Source organism: Dermacentor andersoni, chromosome 8 (genome assembly GCF_023375885.2).
Source record: "Dermacentor andersoni chromosome 8, qqDerAnde1_hic_scaffold, whole genome shotgun sequence".
NCBI lineage: Eukaryota > Metazoa > Arthropoda > Arachnida > Ixodida > Ixodidae > Dermacentor > Dermacentor andersoni.
Window position 1 is genome coordinate 123,452,941 of NC_092821.1, and position 24,160 is coordinate 123,477,100.

The window sequence follows — 24,160 nt, forward strand, 5'->3', positions numbered from 1 at the left end:
TAATGTCGAAGCAAGAATACGAGGAGACCTATCTCCGTGAGCATAGCGCGCAGTAGGCATAAGACAAGAGAAGCTAGGTCTGTAGTATAGAGCAGGGTACGTCACACATGGAGCCGGACTCGACCGGCTAAACCGCGATCATTCGAACTACGTGTTATTGCGATAAGAAACATATATACGGGCACTCCAGGGCGAATTATCGGCGTCGGCGTCGCCGTGATGTTTCGAATATGCGTTTATGTGCGAGTACGCTACATCTCCTTACCTATGCCGCGTGTACGAGGTACGTGCTATTATATTTTGACCGCGAAAGTTGCTCAAACCGGGCCTACATGTTCTCGACTAAATTATTCCACGAGAGTTTTGAGAATCACAGTGCGCGAGCAATAGTTGCGAAACATTCCCTTCGCAGCGCGCGCCTTTTACCCGAATTCTTTTGACTCTTAAAAACGCGCGAAAAGGAAGTTAGTGCTCGTAAAGTTGAAATGACGTAATTTTAACGGCACCGCGTCCTCCGGATGCATAGCGCTTTCTAAAAGAAAATACTAGAAGGAACCCGGACACTGTGAACGATCAGCTACTTTGGGAGTGACGGGCGTAGCAGATACTGTTTCGTGCAATCTTCGTGTCTACGTCTTTAGAGACTTTCGGGGTGTGAATTCTTCGCACTTTACATTGTTATAAATTTCTAAGCAATGGAACATTCTTTTTACATCACAACAAGGCAATAAGTTGCCGTACACAGGGACAGTCATTACGAATTAGTGCACGTATACAGGGCAGTATTTTGTCGAAAAAAGAATGATCAATTTGCAAATGTCACAAATTCATTTGAAGCCACAGAATGACAGCGTTTCAGGGCAATATACATTACCCTCGCGCTGGTTTCACCGCCATACACTCAGTGGCCCCTAGCACCAGCGTTCTCTCTGATAATTTGTTTTTAAAGAGAATTTCCCGGCCGGAAGCACGGACCAGACTGAGGAGCACCTCAACATAATAACGCCACTCACAGAGCCGCAGTGTGCAGCATTTCTGCGTTTGTAGCCGAGAACTTCGGTAATGTGCGCATTTCGTCTCCCGTTTTAGCTGCTGTTTTGAAACCGCGAAGTGGTGCTGAAAGAATTGCGTGATAGGCTGTGTCTCTGAGTTTCAATGTGTTTCAATGCGTTTCAATGCGTTTCAATGCGTTTCAATGCATTTCAATGCGTTCCAATGTTATTCCGTAATCGACGAAACGCAAACAACTGAATAAGTAAATGAAGTTAAAGAAGACTGTTGCAGCAAGGCCCGTATAGTCGGCCGTGCGGAGAACACGACGGTGCACAATGGCGGAACGCTGCTAGTATGCAATTTTTGTTTCATTATTATTCAGCTTTGCACGTTTATACCTCACGTGGTTGTGTCCCAATGTGGCAACGCATTATTATTTCACACGTATGTGAACAACCGAGCATTTCTTAGCGGTGCTCTTGCGCGCATGCCTGTGTTTTCTTAAAGCGCTTGCGACGACTCATTCTACTTTCAAAGACGGCAAGCAGTAATAAATGAAGTCTCCAAGCGCGTTTGGCGAGATACGATTATTGCGAACCAGCGTCCCAACGTACTGCAAAATCCAACCGCTGAAATTATGCCGAATACAAGTTCAGTGGCAGATGACGTTAGCAATCGGCAATCTTTCTTTTTTTTTTTACTATTTATCCTATGCAAATGATCCCGCACATTCTGTGAGAACGACGCGTTTTACGGCACATTGAATTTTAGCATACGCTGCATTTAAGCCACGAGATGCAGTTCAGTTAGTATGTAATTCTTTTGGCGTAGAAAGTACATTACCATAGGATACATTTTAGCATATGACGTATTTCAGGCAGGGTAGATCTTACACAGGATGCCATTTAGCCCATGATGCATTGTTGCACAATATGAATTTTACTCGAGGATGCATTTTGGCGTGGGGCGTGCTTTAACATGCATAATGCATTTTAGCATAATATGTGCTATTGCATAAAGTGTATTTTAGCATACGATGCCTTTTATCATAGGATGTATTTTAGCCTATAGTGTATTAGCATGTGGGACATTATTACATCAATGAATTTAGCGTACGATGCGATTTATCATAGAACGCATTTAACAGTATGGCGAATTTTTTACATAAGATACGTATTGCAACATTTAGCAGAGGGTGCATTTTAGCAGAGGATGCAATTCACACTATCATGTTTTTTGCGTAGGGTATACTTTGCCATATGATTCATTATAGTATATGATGCATGATAACATGGGTGTTTTATCGCAGGTTGCCGTCTAGCACATGATGCATGTTCGCATAAGGAGCGCTTTACTAACCGATGTATTTTATCACGCTATATGCACTTTAGCATATAGGATGCGTTTTAGCATAGAATGCATGTCAGCGCACAAGTCGTTTTAGCGTAGGACCGGTGCTTGCGTCTCGTGCTCATCGTGCCTATAATTCGAAAGCGCGAATAAGTTTTACTCACTTGTCAATCATCAGTTGTGCGCCTTATTAACTTCTTACGTAATTTTTACCTGACAGTACCTTACTGTAGTCCAGCTCGCGCGTGTCACACGTGAACAGTTAACATTTCTACATATATCTATGTTGTTCCATCGCTCTTTATTTTTCTCGCGTCGTCACACTTTCATACGCGCTATGTACGTCTTTTTGAAAGCACTGAACCTGCGTAAACGCTGGGTTCCTCTCGAAACGTAGCGTAGCCTTGCATTTCGTCTCCGAACCGGCACGATATCTCTTTCGGAACGCCGCCGCTGCCCCGACATCTTTCCTTAACTTAAAGCTTTCCTCTCTCTCTCTCTCTCTCTCTCTCTCTCTCTCTCTCTCTCTCTCTCTCTCTCTCTCTCTCTCTCTCTCTCTCTCTCTCTCTCTCTCTCTCTTTCTCTCTCTCTCTCTCTCACTCTCGCTCTCAAAACATCGTTTCGTTTTAAAAAAACACCGCCACACCGTATCTGTACGCACCTATTAAACGACTCGCATAGTCCACACGTGTCGGACCTGTAGTGAAAAACTCAACGTCCTATCTACAGCGTCAAAACTTTCAACCCTGCGCCCGCAGCGGGATTACTTGCGATAAGAAATACGCGCACCACACGAATTTCACCCTCCCCCTGCCTACCGTCACCCTAGACCTGGTGGAAATCCTGCGTCCAGCGTATATCGAACGGCGTTTCGCGAATCTGTACCGCGACGTCCCTCTTTAGCAAAATGGCGGCACACAGTGTCCACATCTGATCGGAGTGACACATCGGCGTCGCACCAGTTTGGCGCAAGAAACTCCGCGTTGTCACAGTGCCGGCTAGTTCTGCCGCATTAAAGAATCAAATGTCACCCACATAAGCGCGCTAAATTAGCCGCACATCGTCGGAGCCATCATCTCGCCTGCCTCGACCGGCTCACATCGCGGCCACGCCTTCCTCTCATACTGGCTGCAAAAGCAAGCACGGACAGGAACAGACGCACCGGCGGTATTCGACGATATTACGAACACCATAACCAGCCTGTGCATTTTTTAATGGGCAGTCACACGTCGCACGGGTTATTGGCGCAAGGGCTCACAAAACTGCGACTATACTTGTCGCTTTACTTGAGAAACAATGCGCTTGCGCCGCAGCCAAGCTGTAAGTTCTTTTTCACAATTCCATGCAATGTCTATTAGAACTTGAAATGCTGTGACGTAATGAGCGTGGTGCAACAAAAGGACAGCATATTAAATTATTTATAGACTTAGCATATTAAATTATTTACTTATTTGACAACGAATTCATTACAGCATTTACAGACGTGAGAAGGGTTTAATTTATAACAATGATAACCTCATAGCAAGCACCCACGAAGCAACACTCCGAAAAATAAGTTCATGGGAAAGCTTACACGCATGCTGCTAAGTATAACCTGAATTACTTTTTTTAAACTTGATTTCGTATCTAGCGATAAACTGTACGCCGAAAGAAAAAAAAAAACCAAAGAAGAAACGCTGCTGTGACATATGCAAGCGTGCGAGTGTCATAGCATGTTATAGTTACAGGAGAAATAAATTGTGTATTTTGTTTAGATATCTGTTAGTGTCCAAGTATTCCTTAGATAAATATCACTGCGCGACACCGCAGTGTTGCAGGAGTAAATTGACATCTATTTATTTCATATATATGTATATATATATCTGCCACTGGAAGTGCATATCCTGAGATGCCATAGCGTTTCCTTAACGTCGGTGGTAGACACCGCAAAGTTGACTCGGTGAACTGCACCGCGTGTTTTCCCTGCCCAGGGACAAGAGCGACTGCTCATCTTTGCTACAGTACGGTCTGAAAGTAGACGTACTCGACGGCCTGTGGTCAAAAAAAAAAAAAGAAAAGAAGCAATGTACATTGCTCTTGAAAGTAGCTGCACAGTATGAGCGCATTAAAATCAAAAGCTGACGACATTGCAGCTTAAGTTCTTTTCGGACGACACGACGTGCGGAACGGAGGCGGAAGCCTTCTCACATCTACGACGGCGACACGGAATTGCCCCGCTCGCGAAGTCGCACGCACCCGACGATTGGGACAGTCCGGAAATTACCAGCGCACTGTGTTCGCGCAACACGTATTACGCGGCGATCGACACTTTGACTCCCACGAACGTTTCTACAGCACTGTAAACTGATTTACACCCCTGAAGGCTCTTTAAGGCCACAAGTGGGCCTACAACTCACACTCCCTTGCACCCGTAAAAGGTGTATGCGTGTGAGTTACGAACAGAGAACACCCTTCAGGGTGTAAATGGGCTTAAAGTTTATGAGTGGCAGTTGCCCGGGAAATCTTCGCATCTATCGGGTGGATCAAGCCTCTCTCTCTCTCTCTGGGGAAAGTTCGAGGCCGGTGCGGCTTTTACACCAGCCGTCGCTTGTACCTGGTGTTTAACCACGTGAAGAGAACGTCCGATGTCCAAAGTGCGCCGCCCCTGCGGCTGCAGCGGATGCCCGTCCATATGATTTGGGCGTGGATGCCACGGGGCAAAGACAGTGCGCGAAAATGTAACTCGTGGATGTGACGTGTGAGGGCCAGCCTGACGACTACGAACGACGGCTCGAGGAGAATACGTTTCTTTTTTGTTTTTTCGCTGTCACAGTATCTCCACCAAACGTGCCTCCGTGCTTACATGTATATTTTCGTCCCGACACTACGTAACGCGGCGACCGAGGCGAATCAGCGTCACATCAACGGCACATCAACTCACAGTCACGCTAGAACAACGACACTTCAAGATCGAGTCAGAAGAAATCTCGCAACGCAGGGAGCGGAGAGCCAATGTAGGCCCAATGTTGGAACCGGACGTTGAAAACCTTGTCACCGTAGTGCCAACACAGCGTTATGTACGGCCCACGTTGGACGTGCTTCCTGTGCCTACTAGGGAAAGGGAAGAGACTCACCTGTGTGGGGCGCCTGCGATGCCGCCGACCAACGACGGCGAGGTTCAGGTGACGAAGACCCGGCACGGTCGTCGGTTGCGGGAGCCAGCACAGCCATCAATAATCCTCCGCGATAACACGCTGTGCACCGATAATCCGACCGCGCGGAAGGGATAATCCGAGGAGACCGCGGGCATCGCGCACACGGAAAACAAGGAAGAACTTGAGGGAACTTGAGTTTAAAAAGAAAACTGCAAAGGGAAACGTACGGCAAGATGAAGCGTCACGAAGCGACTCCTCGTCGCCCCCCATCATCGCACGCGACAGCAGCGCCCCCTGGTCTGGGTTCAGTTCCAGTGGGTATGACGTTGAAGAAGGGAGGTGGAAAGCACAAGCGTGTGCACTAAGGTAGGAGAAAGTGGGTAGGTGCAGGACAGGATGTGTCAGTGAGTGTCCAGGACAGCAGGTCACGTGGGCAGGGACCCCGCGGAACCCACTTCACCTCTGAAGAAGCAGCGCGCAAGGAAATACAAACACCGAAAAGATAGAACCGCCCCGAACAAGCGTTGTGCGTTGATGCAGTCCTTTTGTTTTTCCTAGTTTTCGGTGTTTGTTACTGCGGGGCTGTTTTTTCAAAGATGAACTGCGGGGGACTTTGGTTGGCCGGGAATTGAACGTGCTGGCTCTATCCGAAGACGCTCCAGTGAATCCAAGCGGCTGAAGGAAATCCTACGGTCCGCTCAAGTTTGGCCACGGATTGACTTGGCAATTTCTCTTGAGGGTGAACGATACGTGCATGCCAGCTGTTGCGGTTCAAAAATAAATTCATCGGGACGACTGATGCGAGTTGCAGTAGGAATGGCTCAGTGCTGTGCGGGTTTCGTGGCTGTCTCAAACTGGCTTGCGATTGATTCCCAATGAAGTCCCTCGATGATGCGTCAGCTATGGACCCGAACGTTTCTAAGATGGTTGTCCCGACGCGACTACGCCTCGAAAGTGCTACGATCCAAGACTGCACTTGAATGAAGGGTGCACGAAAGATGGCCATATTATGCACCAAGTGACACTTCTTTACATCATCTCTTCGAACATCATCTTTTTTTTTAATCAACTACAGTAAATTATTTTTTTTCCCGCGACCCTCTCCGACAGGTTTATTGATTCTAGTTCGTTGCTCGCGACGACCAGGAGCAAGCAGCAAATCGATAATTCATTTTGGAGCACCTGTGTATAGGTAGCCAAAAAAAAAAAAAGAGCAAGCAGCCATCGGGAAACAAAATATACGTTTCCTCATTATTTATAATGCTAGTGCGATGCAAGCGGGTCCTGCCATGGCAAAAGAAACCACACGTGACGTTGTGTCGCACCTAAACAGAAAGTCTACGCAAGTCAAAACAACTCACCACAAGGACAACAGAATCTTTATAGAAACATTTGCAAGAGTTTGGTTTAGAGCACGTAAAAAAAGAAACGGTGAGCTTTCCCTATCGAATCCAGGCTTCGTTTGCAAGCAGAGTTGATTTGCTCCTAAATAAACAATGTGGTGCTAAAGGCTTTACCTCATGGCGTTTCCCTCGGTAGAATAAACCCCTTACATTAATTACGCGAGCTAAGACTCTGCTTTTGAAAAGTGTAATAGAATAGTCTAGCATCTCTGAAAAAAGAAAGACCTTTATGCGTATTTTGTACATGTAAAGTTTAATTAGTTGCCTATCCAATGCGCATGCGCGAAATTCGGTGTCGCAGCGTCATCTGTACGAATTGTTCAATTTTTGTCAATACTCAGGGCCTCGTCAGCGTCACTCCTGTTAGTGCAGTTTACGGACCTCCATTCCACTCTCATATTTGTAAATTCTCGCACCCGGAGTGTCCCTGTGCGTCCTGCCACACGCAATCAGTGCTCGCTCTTTCCACTTCCTATTCCCCTTTCCCCCACCCTAGTGTAGGGTAGCAAACCGGGTGCTCGTCTGGTTGACCTCCCTGCCCTTCCTATACTTGCTCTCTCTCTCTCTCCCTCTCTCACCCTGCGCGCTTTCTTTAAAATAGAAATGGGACTTCCTGACCCGCAATGCATAGATGCACAATTTGCCTGACCATGTTAAACGGTACAGAGTACATTTGGCTGTTAATTGAATCACAGCACCGCTATACTTAGAAGCACTGCTCATTGAATTCCTCTCATTTTTTTTTCTACAGGCGTGGTCTGCACATACGCGGTCTCGTCTATAGACTTGATATAGACTTTCACCCCTCAAAAACGTGTGCGTTACTCATAAAATGTGCACAGAATGTACGTACATGAGCGGAAGTCACTGACAAGTCTATTCACTTTCGACCCCTATTGTACGTGGACATTCAACTGGCTGTTACGCAACCTCCACAGTAAATTGCATACGGAACGTGTAAAGTAGGAAGACCATAGGCTTGCGATAGACACTGTGCAAATGCTACTGCAAAACGCGCATCGAATCGCTCTAAAATGCGAAAATAATCTTTTTTTTTTTTTTTTTTTTTGAGGGCACGGAGCCTGGTTGCCAGTATATCGCTACTAGCGAATACTATATTTCTACGTGGGAATACATTCGCCCTGTCCTTCTTTTTTTCCTTTCCCAAGTATCCCTATGATCTCTACTGCTTCTGACAGATATGCAAAGACAGTTATCATTATGCTAGGCAGGTAAATACTATAGTTATTCGCTGAATGAAGTGTGTCTAAGTATTCCGCGTCTATAGCTCAATCTCTGGTTCCTCGTTCCGACGAAATGTCTCTGGGTGCATAAATAAGCCTTTCTGTGTGGAGAATATGTAACGACACGATATCGTGTCAGTTTGATTGCCATAATTTCGGGGCGCACGAAACGCTGAGCTAAACACGAAGCTTAAAGCGTACCAGTGTCGGTATACTGACATAATACAAGCTCGAACGCTTTGCCTGAATGCGCCGCAAGATTGTCAGTCATTCTTAATTCGTTTGTTGCGTGCAGGCGGCCTCTAAAATAAGGCGTCCCACGCGACTTCGTCTTAGCAGATGGCCTTAATTCGGGGCTAAAAATTTGAATTTCCCCATTCAAATACTCGCCAAACGTAGAAACGTTCCCGAGAGATAACTGTCAAATCAACGTGAACGGAATTTGTGAGCTGAATTCCACTGACTGCAGGAAGCAGAACATTTATTTCGCGTCTAATCTTTACAAGAACTGTCGAAAGTCGGTAAAATAATAAAAAAAATATCGAAGCCATAGGTTTACAGATCTGCGCATCAGCACCAAAAACAGCTATCGCCGTTTTATAAAATACAAGCTGTAAGAGTTTCCGACGCGGTCGACCAATGTCATGTATGACTTACTTAGAATTGTTACAACATTTACGAGATTTTTGAAGAAAAAAAAAGCGCTTTCCCAAATTAGTGGTGTATTTCAAAGCGTTACACATTACATCGACCATGAACGTATCAAATATCTGAATAACAGCCCTTTCAGAAACTGTAATATTCATTTTGTTTTCACTGCGGAGTTACAGAATTGTCGGGTTGACGCGCCACATTTATTTTTATTTTTGTTAGTTTTGCAATGTTTACCAACTCCTGTAGAAAATCGATCAACAAAAATTACAAATTTGCTTCCCACAGTCGTTAGACACTAATGTTTCTTTTTTACGCACGGCTTTCATCAAATTTAGTGCAACCGTGCATGCCAAGCAAAATGATTCTTCCGCTCCCACGTATATTCCAAAGGAGTTCTCGAGGAAAGAAAAAAATTACATTAACTAAGTTCTCGTCTGCTCTCACTCACTCTCCCGCTACCATGGCAACGTGCAGGGTAGCAAACCGGACGAAGGTCATTTAACCTGCGTGCCTCTTCTTCCCCGCTTTCTTAATAACAATGGCATTCAATTCCGGGGTATTACGTGCAAAAAAAAAAAAAAAAAGAAGCGGTCTGATGACGAGGTACGCCGTAACGGAAGGCCTCCGCATTAATTTCGACAACTTGGCATTCTTGAGCGTGCGTTTAGAGCTATAGGCAGACGCTAGCGCATTTTGCATTTCGCACCCATCGAAATGCGGCCACCCCTGCTGCTCGGGTCGAACTGGGAACCTCCAGCATAGCCAGCGCATGCGCTATAGCCACTAAACTACCCTGACGGCCCTTCCTCCCTTTGTTACTTTGCATTACTTTGTCTGTATACTAAAGCACAGAGAGAAAATACGGCACCTAGGCTTCGGTCCCTACGCGGAGTTTAGGCCGATAAACCTCTGAACGGATGATAAACTTGACGCGCAAGCGAGTCTACGCTATCGGCAAGACAAACCACGGGGCAAACGCCTGTCCGTGTCGGTTCTGTCTCTACTGTCGTCACAGTCGCCTCCCCTGTGACTGTGAATCTGCGCCCCCCCCTGTCCTTCTCTCTCTCTCTTTATCTCTCTACTTTCCTGTAACTTTACCTCCAGCTACCCTCCGGTTTGCTACCCTACGCTTGCAAGATCCGGCTTGCTTCCCTAAGCTGGGGAGAGCCCCAGCTAAGGGTAGCGAACCGGATCTTCCCCTCTGGTTAACCTCCCTGCCTTTTGCCCTCTCTTCTCTCTCTGGTCATAAAATGACAACCAGGCCGCTCAAAAGCGTTCCTTAATATCTGCTGCCGGTTCTAGAGGACACGACAGTGAATCACCGCTCGCGCGTATATGCCGCAAGAAAATGTCAAGACCAGGCCAGCCACATGGCGTCGAGGACTGCATCGCCCCCCCGCGACCTACCCCCCCCCCCCCCTCCGTTATTTCGGGAAAGCCAAAGGCGCCGTGCGTTTCGCGGATGATGGGAGACTTCGAACGACGCCTGTTTTTTTTCTCTCTCTCTCTCTCGCGAGCCCTTCGACGTAGGGGGTCGTGCGAATATTCGAAACATTTCGATAACGCATCAAATAGAATGCTTTTATTCGATTCGGTCTTCGAATCGAAAACACACTATCAGCGTCTCTGCAACGCCGAAAGACATTGAGAGTAAGTAAAGGAAACGAGATTCGTTAGCACGAATATTTTTTCAGAAGATTCGAGAGCGTCAATTACGCACTATCAAGTACAAAACAGAAGCAAAGGTAAACGATAAATTTAAACCTAGCGGGCTCGTGCGTTGAGATAATATATGAGACCTTGCGTAGTGGAGCAGGCTAAGTCGCTCGGGGAGTCGCACTTCGCGAAGCATAACGGCGATCATTCGAACACTCCCAAGAGTCGTCCATTCGGATGCGAACAAACTATCGGAAGTTTTCAATCAAAAGGACTTTGCTATTTACGCAAAGGCATCGTGCGCAGGCGGTCAATGCGTACACAAGCTTCTCGAACAAGTAGGGTCAACAAATACAGAAATATATAAAAAGAAATTTATTACTTTTCCTAATTTCGCAACTACACCTATACGTTTATACTTGAAGCTTAAGGACACACTTAATCGAACACAACTCCCATTTTTTTTTTTTTTTTTTCAAATAACGTGTTGCACTCCGAGGTATGGCTAAGTTCGACATTCAGAACGCCAATTTCGCACTGAAGCTCGGGTGTCACTGCGCAAAGACTTACCCCCCTCAGGTGATGCAGCTCACCGCTTTTGAAAAAGAGGGAAGCGATTTTTTGTTGTTTTTGCCAGCCGAGAGGAGGAGCGTAGAGGTTATCCGCGCCGGCTGGCTTCTAGACTACAACAGCGTGCTACACAGTCAGCTACATCACTTGTGGGGGTTCGTTTGTTGTGTCTCGGCTCTCGCCTGCGAATTTCATGATGAAATATCTGGGAACGAAAGAGCCCCGGAACTATGCTACACAATGCAGTTGTCTTCGAATACGATTGTCTTCACGTACCTAACATAAACGTACACCACAATCGCGAGAAATCGAAAATAAAAAGAAACCAACCTGGTAATTTAAACATATTTGCAAATAATAGCTTTACTGACCCTGCTGTGCCGCGAAAATTGCGCCAGCCAAAGCGAATGTGTATCCTCGCAAGCAGCGCACTTGCCTAGCTAGCTTGGCCTCCATATTGAAATTATGCTGAGAGTCTCAACTTTGAAGGCACTGTATATGAGATGATATGTTCATCCAAATGACGAGAGATCGTAGATATGGTACGAAGTACGACACTAGATAAGATAAGCGGTTGTATTACAGGAAGCGCGATGTGAGATGTGGTACGACGCGATGAAATACGAAGAGAAATACATTCCGTTCCGTTGAAGCTGCGCGGACATTTCGATTTTGCGCCCGCCGGCCGGTGCATTCCCGTCGGCCGCGAACGATTAAACTTCTGAAAATTTACCGGTAAGCGGTTCGTGCGTCAGCGCGAGACAAAATAGTAGGCGAAAAATGTACGTCAAAAAAAAAAAAAAAAAAGAAATTCGGACCTCTCAATCTACTAGCAGCACATCTCGCGCACAAGTTTAACACTCATACGAGTGGAAATCGAGGCGTCGACTAGCTGAACCGACACACAATACATTTTAAAAAAAAGGAATTAAAGAATTTTCACGCTAAGCGTTCCCTTGAAGCGCTCTTTACAACGGAAACACTCCCGCCTCTGACTGCACTACCCGCAGTGCTCCTTACACATCGCGACGGACGGCAACAGATGTTTTCCGTCTGCTCTTAATCGCGCCACACAAAGCACACGTGCGCGAGAGCGACCCGAGAAATGCAAGTCGGCTGGGTCACTTTTTTTTTTTTTTTTACGCTTCCTTGCACTAAAAGGCGCAGGAGAAAGAAACAGCGAGTGTTCGCAGCACGTTCAAGAGAGAGGGACACTCGAGTCGCCGTGGGTGTCAAATAATCGTAGACGACCATTACTGGCCCGTCCTCGTTCCGCAGAAAACGCCACAACGCACTACCTTTGCCTACCGACAGGTGGCGCGATCGTTTTGCCCTCCTCCCCACCGGGCTTGCACCACAAGAAGGCGTGCAGGCCGCAAAGTGCACAGCAGCCGCATCATCGCCAGGAGGAGTCAGGGCTACGTGGCAAACGCGTAAAGCTGCAGCGCACGTCGAGGTAATGCAGCGATTCCGTTCCAACGGTATTCCTTTCTCCTCTTTCTTTCTTTTGTTTTTTTCTTGCTTCGTCACTGGCGCGAGCGCCGCTCCGCCTACGTTATCAGACGAGCGCGGACTGCCGGTCGTGAACGTTGGAAGATAAGGATGGAATGGAATCGTCGCGAAAGGAATTCCTCGCGCCACATCGGCTTTGGGTGCCCTAGCAGACGACAGTAAACAAATCCACACCGCTCTCAGATGAACCTCGAAACGGCTATCTCTACACGTCTGTCGCTACGGGGCAAACAAGAAGAGTTCCATGTTCCTCGCAGAAATAAAAAAAGCGAAACGAACGCTCCTGAATCTTAATAACAGCGGGAGTGGCGTGTGCCTAAAGATTCGCCAGCAAACTGCTCCGGCAACATCGCGTTACTCGTGCAGCGATTTCGATTTTGCTTCGGCAGAGAATAAAACAGTAAATAAAAATATATATCAACGCTCCCGACGTGCACTCTTTCACTCTCATTTTCAAGCCTGAAATCTTCGCGCCGACATCGAAACTACAGCCGCGACAACTGTAGCGAAATCGCGTCTGAAATACGCGTTGAGCCATCACGCTACTAAATACTGTACACGTTTTGAAGCAGCCTCCACAAACTTTAGATGCTCATATATAGCAGACCTCGGGTTGGCTCAAGGTTTGCGGAAGGGGAGGTCCGATGAAACCGCGGGCAAACACAGACATGTCCTTCAGTGTGCACGGTAACAGAGCCGCCGGATAACAGCTCCGAACAAGGGGTATCGCACCGCCACCTGTTAGTACGGGCAGGACCACGGACACGGGGCAAACTCATTGATCGGCGAGCACTGCAACGGGGCCGGCGTATGGGAGAGCGGCCTGACGGGGGGGAGCCAGCACGTTCGACGTCGACCAGGTAAGAGAGAGGTGGGGGAAGGCGAGGGAGAGGCACGGGCAAGAAGAAGGTGGCGTCGAACCCAAAAAAGGCGACAAAGCAGACAGGCAGTAATCGGCAGCCAAGGATATGGGTTGGTGACCAGTCGCAGGCACCAGGACCGGGGCGGCTTGTCCTGGTGGAAGTAGTATAGCGCGACGGGCACAAATCCCGGGTACGGCAGGTCCTCTTCGCCTCGGACGCCGTCGGCGCCGGGGCTGGCCGAACAAGAGGACGACGACGACGGGGTCGAAGACGGCGACGAGATCACGGCGGCGGCGGCGGCTTCGTCTTCTTCCTCCGCCGACGAAGTCGACACGGCGGACGCCGACGTCTCCGACGACGCCGACGACGAGTCGGGCTCTGAACGAGCAGCACCCCGCGGTGGGACGTCATCGTGAGTCTCATCGGCGCGCATCACGCAAGAGGCGGCGTCCGGCGTCCCGCCGATGACGATCCGACGACGACTTCGACGGGCCCACGGCCATCACACACCACGTCGACCAGGACACGACGCAGAGAGCCCGCGACGACTTGTTCCCCCACCGTCACCACCACCCGGAGGGAGGGCGACGGCGCGGCGCGCCCCCACCGCCCCGCGGTCCGTGACGACCTCCTCCTCCTCCTCGTCTGAACTGTGCCGACGTTGACCACTGATCACGGCGGCGAAGACGGCCGACGCGGGGGTGGGGACTTCCGCGGCGACTGCTCGGGGAGGCTCGCTGCCGGCGCGAGGACACTCGCCTTCTCCCGGAGTCCCAGCATCGACTGGAGCCACCGTCAGCGCCGCGCTAGTTCGCGCGAACGCCGCTCGGAGCCCGCGCGGCGCGCTGGTCGCGGGGCCGGGGACTGGCGGTTGCGGGCGGCGAAAAGCGCGCCGACGTTCTCCCTAGGCGTTTTCCCTAGCGCGTTACGGTCGCCGGTCGCACCTGTCTGAAGAGAGGCGCCCTTTCCTTCTTTCTTTTTTTTTTTTTTTGATGGCGTCGGTTTCGACATAGACTCGCTAGCACCATGCGGCTGGCTACTGCTAAAAAGGGCAAAAAAAAAAAAAAGAATACGCGAAATGACATTGAACAGACGCTATTTATCCAGACATATATACACAACAGATAGATGCAAAGTGTGTGGCTCCGGATCCACGCTAGAACACATGCTATGGGAATGCTCAGGGACTAATACAGGACAATGATAGCGAAGCCGCCATCGACAGCCTCCGCACGCGATGGCAGGCCGCGCAGCTCAGCTCGAACTTGGAAGACCAACTCTGGGCAGTCCAGCGGGGGCCAAGGAAGCCGGCGGAAGGCAAGAACTCTTGGCCGTAACTTCGGCGGGTGCCCCAGCCCACTAACTCGCCGGACGCGAATCGTTCTGATTCGAAATGCAGTTTTCTCACTCACTCATTGTGCGTGACGAGAAATCAGTCCCTGGACCCGCATCCTCTCTTTGTTATTGGTCGGTTGACTCCGGGTGGAATGCGTCCAGCGTCAGGACTGACTCGAATTAGCTCTTGTGAGCAATTATAGTGTAGGAGATTTCTTTTTCAATGCGTAAGCATTTTTATGCTTACCCAACGAGAATTTTGTCCGTTCGTTCTAGTAATGAAATGGCTCAAACCCCCCAAAACAATGCCTCATACCTCCGTAAGCAATGGCTCATACCACGTAAAACAGATGCTACAAGCGCTCAGCAAAGTGAAGCGAGAAGTGCATCATCAGCATCATCATCATCATAATCATCATCATCATAAGCCTGGTTACGCCCACTGCAGGGCAAAGGCCTCTCCCATACTTCTCCAACTGCCCCGGTCATGTACTAATTGTGGCCATCTTGGCCCTCCAAACTTCCTAATCTCATTTGCCCACCTAACTTTCTGTCGCCCCCTGCTACGCTTCCCTTCCCTCGGAATCCAGTCCGTAACCCTTAATGACCATCGGGGATCTTCCCTCCTCATTACATGTCCTGCCAATGCCCATTTCTTTTTCTTGATTTCAACTAAGATGTCATTAACGCGCGTTTGTTCCCTCACCCAATCTGCTCTTTTCTTATCCCTTAATGTTACACCTATCATTCTTCTTTCCGTAGCTTGTTGCGTCGTCCTCAATTTAAGTAGAACCCTTTTCGTAAGCCTCCAGGTTTCTGCCCCGTACGTGAGTACTGGTAAGACACAGCTGTGAGAAGTGCCTATATTCATTGAAATCACCCATACAACACACAAAACAGCATACGTTCTAATACAGGAAAAGCTCAAAACATCCCAACCATCGATAAAGCATTGGATACCCTCCTCAGCAATTGCAGTGGTGGTTATGCAACAGCTTCGCTGGACATTCAGATTTAAAGGACCGATTAGCGTTAATAAGGGTCGAATTATGTTCGATAAGGCTGATAATAAACCGATGAGGGTTGATTAAGGCTTATGCTGGTCAAATCAGGTTTCATAACATAGATAATGACGCAGAGCTGCGGGGAGATGAGCAAGTGGCACGCACAATACTTACGCACACTTACACAACCCCCAGAGGAGTTCCCGCGTGCCTTTTTTTTTATGTATGCAAACGGGTGCTGTTGTCCAGTTGTTTCCTCTGCTAAGTGGATACCACCTCCTTCGGGTATTATCGGTGATCAACGTACGGACAAAGCTCCGATTAGCCCAAGATGAAGACAAATTTTCATTGACCTCGCTTTCAAAAACAGATGCTGCAAGAAAAACTCAGTGCCCTTCCACTCTGTGAAGAAAGATGACCAGCGAGGCTGTGTATGTTGCCCCTTCATGACAAACTGTAGCACCGCCGCGGGTCGGCCCGGCCTTGCACTATCTTCGGGATCGACCCACGTATGGGGAGTTTTGTGTTACACACGGACGTGATCCTTAGGGAACTAGCCCTCAACAGCTTCGTTGTGATATTGGTCACGTCTTTGTGTTTCTTAATTAATTAATTAATGACGCCGACTAATGCGGGAGCTCTTACACGAACGCGTTCGCGTGGGTGCAGAGGGGCGACGACGACGCTGGAACCAATCCTGATGATGATATGCCTTCCGCTAATGCTAACGCCTTCCGCGTAGCGATGGCCAACACCGGAGCCTGCGAGCACTGCGGCGAAGAGTAATGTCTCAGGAACATCTCATTCCGTGCCGGCGGCCGCAGTGTGGTGGTGCATAATCGATCCCTTGCCGCTGGGCTCAACAAGTTGGACGCCCGATACCTTTGTCGGCAGAGAGAATCCTTCATCATAGACGAGAATTACAATAAAATTTGAGGGGCTCGATTTTTTTTTCGTTACTCGCAACCATGCAAAGGGACAGAAAATGAGATTGAGCTAGAGAGGGAAGTCATAAGTGAAAAGCCGGGGGTTAACCAGATCGGCCCCGGTCGGCTACTCTGCACTGCGGAAGTGGGGCCAAAGATAAGAAGAGGGAGAGAAGTTCGCACTTTGCAGGGAGACACTCGCGCTGAAGCGTCCACGCTTCAGTTCATCCCAAGCGGTCATACGATCTGGCGCTTCTCAAAAGAGTAACAGAGCTTTTGTGAGTTATCGCATCGCCACACACATGAGGAGGCGGTTACGAGATCTTCTCTTTCCTAAAAGGTCGATCATCTAAGTGCCCTAAGTCTGTTCAAACGACAAGCCTCTCATGTTCGTATGAGGTACATTCACACACAAGGTATTTTAAGGTGTCTTCCGCGCCACAAGGAGGTGGGGGTGGGGCGTTTCACTGACAATGTACGCCGTCTGAAGCCTGACACAGCATCTTCCAATCAGAAGGTTGCGCAGCATGATTGATCTTTTTGCGGTCCACGGGAATCTGCTAATAGCACTTTCTTTCTCATTTTCCTGTGTGCATTTTTCTCCTCCTGCTCCCTTATTTCTAACCTCTCTCTCCCACCCCCCTCGCATCCATTTCCCCCCCTTACGTGCAGCGCAGTAAATTGGAAACTTGCATCTGATTGAACTACCCCACTGTCTCGCTCTGTCACTCTATCTTGTGCGTAACGAAAACTATGACGGAGGAAAAAAAAAGAAAACGGTGCCGGCGCGAAATGAATATTCGCGTAAAAAAAATCGACGTAGCTGCAAGCTGTTCCTGGGTGCAAAGATACGTTAAAAGACATATGTTGCCAAGGCAACGTTTCGTCGATACTTGAAACGAATCTCTTTCCTTGATATGTTTAAAATTGTGTTGTCAGAAATCGCGGAGAAAGCCAGAGCAATAGTGATGGCCGGATTTTGTCAGATAACAAACATAGAAAGCTGGCAGTCGCTGTACTCGTCCATCTCTTTTCCTCCAGATCATTATGCATGTTTGTGCTTACGTCCCTGAGTGTTGTCGGCGACGTCCACCTCTCACAGGATGGCACCTACAGCGTCGTGGACTCTTTCGAATTCCCAAGTCTTCGATGTTGTTGTCCCTGCGGGGAATGGTCCCGAGACCGTCGTCGACGCGACGGCCTCAATAGTTGGCCTCCCTGAGGTCTATTGCGTTCGGCACATGGGAGGCTTCAACTTCGAAGTCGCCGTCAAGAGCGTGGCTTCTATGTCTCTAATCATCGATGATGGCTGCCTTGTCAGCGGTGGCGAGCGTTGTCCTGTCATTCCCATTGGCCCGCAGGTCCCCAACGTAACCTGCCTATACTTGCCGTCCTTCGCTCCGAACGAAGTCCTTGTCCAGGCACTATCACCATACGGCAACGTTCTGTCTTTCAACGCTGGTCTTATGAGTGGACGACGTGGCGTGCTCACGGGCACCCGGTTCGTCCGGATAGAAATGACAACCCCACTCCTCAATTATCTGCGAGTCTCTGGTCATGGTACGACGTTTGACTACCGTGGCTTGCCACGCGTGTGTCGTTGGTGCGGCTCTAGCGACCACTACCGTGCACAGTGCACCGCAGCGTTCTGTGGCCGTTGTGGAATCCATGTCCACGAAAGCGACGGATGTGACCGTCCTTGTCGGCGTTGCGGGGATGGTCACTCTACAGCCGTGTGCCCTGTGCGGCGTTCCTACTCGGACGCTACTGCTGGTGCCTTTCCCCCCTTACCGCCGGCGCCAGATACGGTCACGACGGTGCGTGGCGCCGTAACCAGAGAGATCGCATTGACACTGAGTCGGTTTGAGGTTAAGGAGTTGACCTTGCTGTTGTTTTGTGGCCCAGTTTAGGCGGCTACAGCAAAGCGCAGGACGAGTGCGCACGCTATCGTGTCGGCCAATAACCGGAAACGAAGCACGCACGTGGGTTCCGCGAAGAGGGGACGCGGGAAACACTCACGCGTGGAGAGAAAACGAATTAGTGGCTGCGCCGTAGAAAAGGCACTAGATCTGCACCCTCGCTCGGAACAAAAGGGTAGACAGCGCCAGCTGGAGCGGAGGTTCGGGCTTGGACTTGGACAGACGCGGATGGACAGACGGACAGACGTGTTTGAATAAAGCGTCACTTTATCGGACAACGACTCTTCCTTCGCGCTGCCACAGTGCACTCGAATCATCGAGGGGCGCTGACTTCGGACCTTCAACACCTTCCCTCCTTGACTAGTTTTGAAGCTACCAGAGGACAAAGGGAAAGGAAATGAACTCACCGCATCAACGAGCGTCGGCAAATGACAGAGAAGAAGCATGCAGCTCGGGCATTCAAAACACTCCATGGTCGCTTGCCTCGTTCGGCGTAAAGGGAGGAGCGTGCTGTTGAGGACGTGGCCGATCGCAGCACGCCATGTTCGCTGGCCTCCCAGCCAGCAAGGGACACGGATGTTGTGGCCGGTGGCGCCTCCACTTCGGCTGCTGCCATAAGTACTGATCGCACCGAAGCTTTCGACACGGTTAAAACACCTGGCCCTGTGATATCTGAGCTTGTTACACCGACGAAGGTGCCTTCATCCGCCTCAGTTGCGTCGCTTGCAACGCCACACCCGATTTGGGAGTCTTCTTCAAAAGCCACTGCTCCATTGCATCTGAATGAGCCCCCGGCTGCAGAAGTTGTCGTTGGCGAGGTCATCGATACCGCAGCCCAACCGCTACCAGCATCATCATCATCTGAAAATAGCTTCAGCCTTGGAGTTGATAGTCGCGTTGGACTTTCACCAAGCCTGGATGGACTCGACGTAGAAATGGCGGTCCCACTAGACGCAAAGCGTGCCCACACGTCAGCTTCTGGCTCGGACGGCGGCCCGTGCCGTAATGTAACAAATTATAAAGCTTTTTACCGTAATTACTTTAATTATTCAATTAGGCATCTTACTCTTTCGAATTTAAATAAATGGCCATCTCATAGAGTAATTTAGATGAAGGGTTAGATCTATGCTATCTTCCACGGGCAATATTTAGACATTTTGGCGCAGGTATAGAAGAGCACCATACACTACAGTGTGCGGAGCGCAGGCACTGTAAGCGAGGCACCGTAAGGCACCGTCGGAGGTCCCGCTATCCCATAGTGCAGCGCACCAAGCGGGTCTCTCTCTCCCTGAGCGCTTCAGAATGACGCGCCCTTGCGCAAGCCGCGGCTTCGGTTCTCGTTTGTGCACATAAGTGCGCGATTCTTCTTCAATAAGAACGATAAACTACGTCTTATTTGCACTAGTGGACGACCTGCACGTCTTGTTGCCGTGGTACAGCGGGTGGCCTTCAGAGGCCGTTGCCCTTAGGTAGGTAGCGCAACCCACCACTCCGTTCCGAAGGGGACGCTTATATCATCCACCCATCCATCCGGGCAGTGGGGCAGCACTGCCAAGCACAAGCCCCAAGAGCTTGGGGGCGCTACCCACCACCCCGTTCCAAAGACGCTCATAGCATCCATCCATCCGGGGCAGTACTACCGTGCGGTCTCCAGGCATCGCTGGCGGTTACACCGTGCCCCGTTGGAGACGTCCGGCGGTCGGCATACTAATCAATACAGTCTATAGTCGGGTACAACTTAAGAAGACAGGAGAGGCACCGCCCAGATGACCGAAGCACGGCAGCCGATTGCCTCCGCGACTAAAGCAATAGGCCCATTGACGCGACTCGGGTCAAGTCGAAGCGCGGGTAGGGTCACCCCGTCGGTAGGGTCACCAGCCATCCGGCTCATGACGTCAGCCTGGAGTGCGCCCCCATTGGTGGAGGCTCGTGCCTGGGGGCAAATGCCTCTGCCTTCGAAAGTTGTACCCGACCACAGGTACTATATTACAAGGAAACTTGGGTTTCTGCGTGTATCTGTGTTACACCACCTTTGGAAATGAAGGTCGAACGCCACGAGCAACGAGAGAAAGAGAGAGAGAGACCACCCGTTCTACATACAACGCGAGCTTGCGCTGCCGTGAGAGACCAACGTTTTGAAGAAAACGTTGTGTGAGACAGCACTTAGTGGCGCGGCCACACGACCACGAAAATAAACTTTTTGACGATGGGGGGCGCTCTCAACAGGTGCAGTAGCGCCACCTGGCCGAGGTTGTGGAGTTATAGGTCGGGACCAACTCCGACTTATACATCTTCAAATGCGTGCAAAAATCAAAAGGATTTATTGGCCAATCGCTGGGCCTATTTGAATGAAGTTTATTGCGTTTGAGAGAGGAATTTAAATTCTAGTAATCTTAGGAAGGCAAGCCTTTGAGTTAGATCTTCGATATTTTTACATTGCCAATCATTGGTAATCTAAAGAATAAAATTACCAAGCACGTAGTTTGCAAATTCATAACTCTGCACCAAAACCAGATATCAACGTTCTATACGCAGCGCCTGTCAAAGCATCTGAAGGGGACAGAATTGATTCCAGGTGATGGGAAATTGTTGCGGCATTTACAACTGTTTTGAAAATGTCATACTCTCAAATTAGTGGTATATTTCGGCACTGTGTGTAATACATCAATATTGTCGCTTTTAAATGCAATATAGGTTGCTGTTAACAGAACCGTGATGTCAACGTTTATTCCTTGGCTACATGTTTGAAAACGTGGCACCATGGGCTATCTTTCTTTCTCAATTTCGGAGTTTCCCAGATTTCATGTAAAAAAAATTTTTCGGCCTATATTAAGAATTTGCTTCCTACGGTTACTAGACTTTACCTTTTTTTTTCGAAATGCAACACACCACATGACCTTTGGTTCAGTGCTTACCGAGAAAAATGATTTCTCCAGTCCGTGTATTTACATCGGAGTTCTCGAGCTAAAGCTTCCTCTGAATGTTCTTTGAGACTTCTATTGTCAGTCGACAACATTTACTGTTTGTTCCATACACTACGTTTATGCCAAGTGCGTCGCATTGCGTGCGAAATGCGATGCAGTCATTGTATCCTCTGTAAGATATATACTGTTGTTATATGCATGCGTATGCGCGAGAATGCATTTTCGTTTTATTCGGGCTGATGAGCGCAATGTATCCTGCCTTGCACCAGCTGCGGACGATGCTCTGTACTTAACTGTCTCAACAACATCCCGTACGCGAACACCAGGGCCCGTAGTCACAAAAAACGCTCTTACTTTACGACTGTTAGTAAGAAAAGGTTCCGGCCAATCTTGACGCTGAACATATTAGTGCTACTAACATTCTTTGGGTAACTTTATCCAGTTAGCGGCATGTCTTTTTGTATCAATCAGTATATGTCTAGGCCTAACCTCTTCTCCGCCAACTTCGGTCAGTCAGTATACCATGTTCAAATGCGTAGAGCACCGGGCTACGGCGCTGGTAGGAGCCAGGTTCAGAACCAAACGTTGGACCAACTTGGGTGGGCGACACTGGGTGTCTGGTGCTCTTCGATCAACCTCTTTGACGTCACCTTGGGTCAGTGGATATACGTCACTCGGTATGTGCCGCCCTTCATATTACACTTCATATAAAACATATCATTTCAATGCGAATATTATTTGCCTACTTCAGTCATTTTGAGCCGATATATAGCTATGCATCTAGCCTCTTACGCCCAACTTGTGGCCCAACTTGTCTGCCGGCTTGGACCACAAGGTATATGCTATTGGTCGTGAGGCCGTCGTGGTCGCTTCATTGTCGTCATTTCATCTTTGTGTTATCTTACTCTCGCCATGCCGTCGCCGTCACACCTTCTACCCCGAGGAAGCGGCCCAAGTTGCCTATTAATTCGGGCCACTAGGCATGGTCTCGTGGTAATTGCATGGCCGTCATTCAAGTTTTGTCATCCGAAACCCATCATTCCGTTGTTGTCACGCCTTCGTCGTCATACAGACGTCGTGCATTCGTTGTCAATCCGCCATAGTGGCGCGGCCGTGGTCATTCAATCGTCGCCATTCCAGCTTCGCGATCAGACTCTCGTCATGCTGTTGTCGTCACGTGTTCTACTTCGACCTAGTGGTTCAACTTGCCTACCTGCTTGGGCCTCTGCCTATGTGCTCGCGGTCGCGATGCCGTCTTGGTCATTCAATCTTCGTTGTTCCAGCTTTGTTAACCGACTTTTGTCATGCCGTCATCATTGCGCCATCGTCGTCGTACGGTCGTCGTCATGCTGCCTTCGTCGTTCCATCAACGTCAATCTTTCTTCGTCGTTGTATTGCAATCACAATATCGTCATTCAATCGTTATTACGCCGCCCTTGTCATGTCATCATCGTCAGACACTCACTATCACGCCTCCGTTGTGGGACGGCCGTCGTAACGCCGTCGTAGTCGTCGTGCCATGACCGTCGCTCCAACTTCGTCTTCCGACTCTCGTCGTGCGTCGTCTTCCCGCCAGTGTCGTCTTACAGGTTTTGCGATAGTCATTGTCACGCCATTTTCGTCACCCACTCATCGTCCTCCCGTCGTCCTCGTGCCAATGTCATCACTGCGTCGTCATCGCACAGTCGTCGTCCCAGAATCGTTGTTATACCATCGTCGGGGTGCCGTCGTGGTCGGTCTACCGTCGTCGTTGTAACTTCGACACCTGAATCTCGCCATGCCGTCGTCGTCGCACCCTAGTCGTCAGTCCATTGTCGTAACGCTTCCGTTTCACCATCGTCGTCCCTTCGGGATCGTCCCCTCACTGTCGTCGTGCCGTAATCGTCATACCAACTTCGTCTACCTATCGACGTCATTCCTTGTTCGTCATTACGTTGTAATCCCGACGTCGTCATTCCATCGCGATTACGCCACCGTTCTCGTGCCGTCGTCGTCACCCAGGCGCTATCACGCATACGTTCTCACAGCGTCGTCGTCACGGCCTCTTGGTCGTGCCGTGCCATCGTCGCCTTTCCTGCTTCTACATGCGGTTGTCGTCATACCGTCGTAATCACGACATTGTCTATACCGTTGCCATAACTTAGGAATCGACATCTTATTGTAGTTCATGCCGTCATCGTTATGCGCCTTCGTCGTTCGAACGATGTCATTCCTTCGATCGTCATTCCAACGACCCTGCGTCGGTGTCCTACGGTCGTCGTCGTACCTCAATGCGCGTGGGTGACCTTCACAAGCGACTGACATAGTAGAGTCGGACGGCATCGGAGTATGTGACGTAGAGCCGAAGCAACGAAGTCCCAGAATTAACACTGCGCGTGGTAAAGAAACGTTACTTCAGGAATACGGTATGTCGCTACATTGTTCGATTGCTGTTCGCATTACCGTCGACAGTCGGCGTGAGATGAGTTCAGACGTCATTCATTAGTATGCAAACATATAATTTACATAATGTTTATGTAGCGAAGAATAGTGTCGATTCTTCGAGAAGCAGAGCACGCCGCTCATGCATGAAGAAGATGACGGTTGAGGAGCTCGAGGCTTTTGCGCTGTTCTTTGCGTTTGCCGCCTCGCTGACTGCGACAGTGCCTGCTTTAGAAAAGGAGTAGATTCCAT

The 24,160-nt window shown here is 49.3% G+C and overlaps 1 protein-coding gene across 2 annotated transcripts in view; it reads right to left on the minus strand.

The window, feature by feature from the left end:
• Ca-alpha1T (Ca[2+]-channel protein alpha[[1]] subunit T) overlaps nucleotides 1–14,914 on the minus strand; it is a 410,459-nt gene extending 395,545 nt beyond the window's left edge. For both annotated transcript variants that reach the window (XM_055069559.2, XM_055069558.2), the window contains exon 1: nucleotides 13,487–14,914. In XM_055069559.2, coding sequence (XP_054925534.2) covers nucleotides 13,487–13,812 — 326 coding nt within the window. In that variant the 5' untranslated portion in view covers nucleotides 13,813–14,914. The remainder of the gene's footprint in view (nucleotides 1–13,486) is intronic.
• Nucleotides 14,915–24,160: the final 9,246 nt, after the last annotated feature.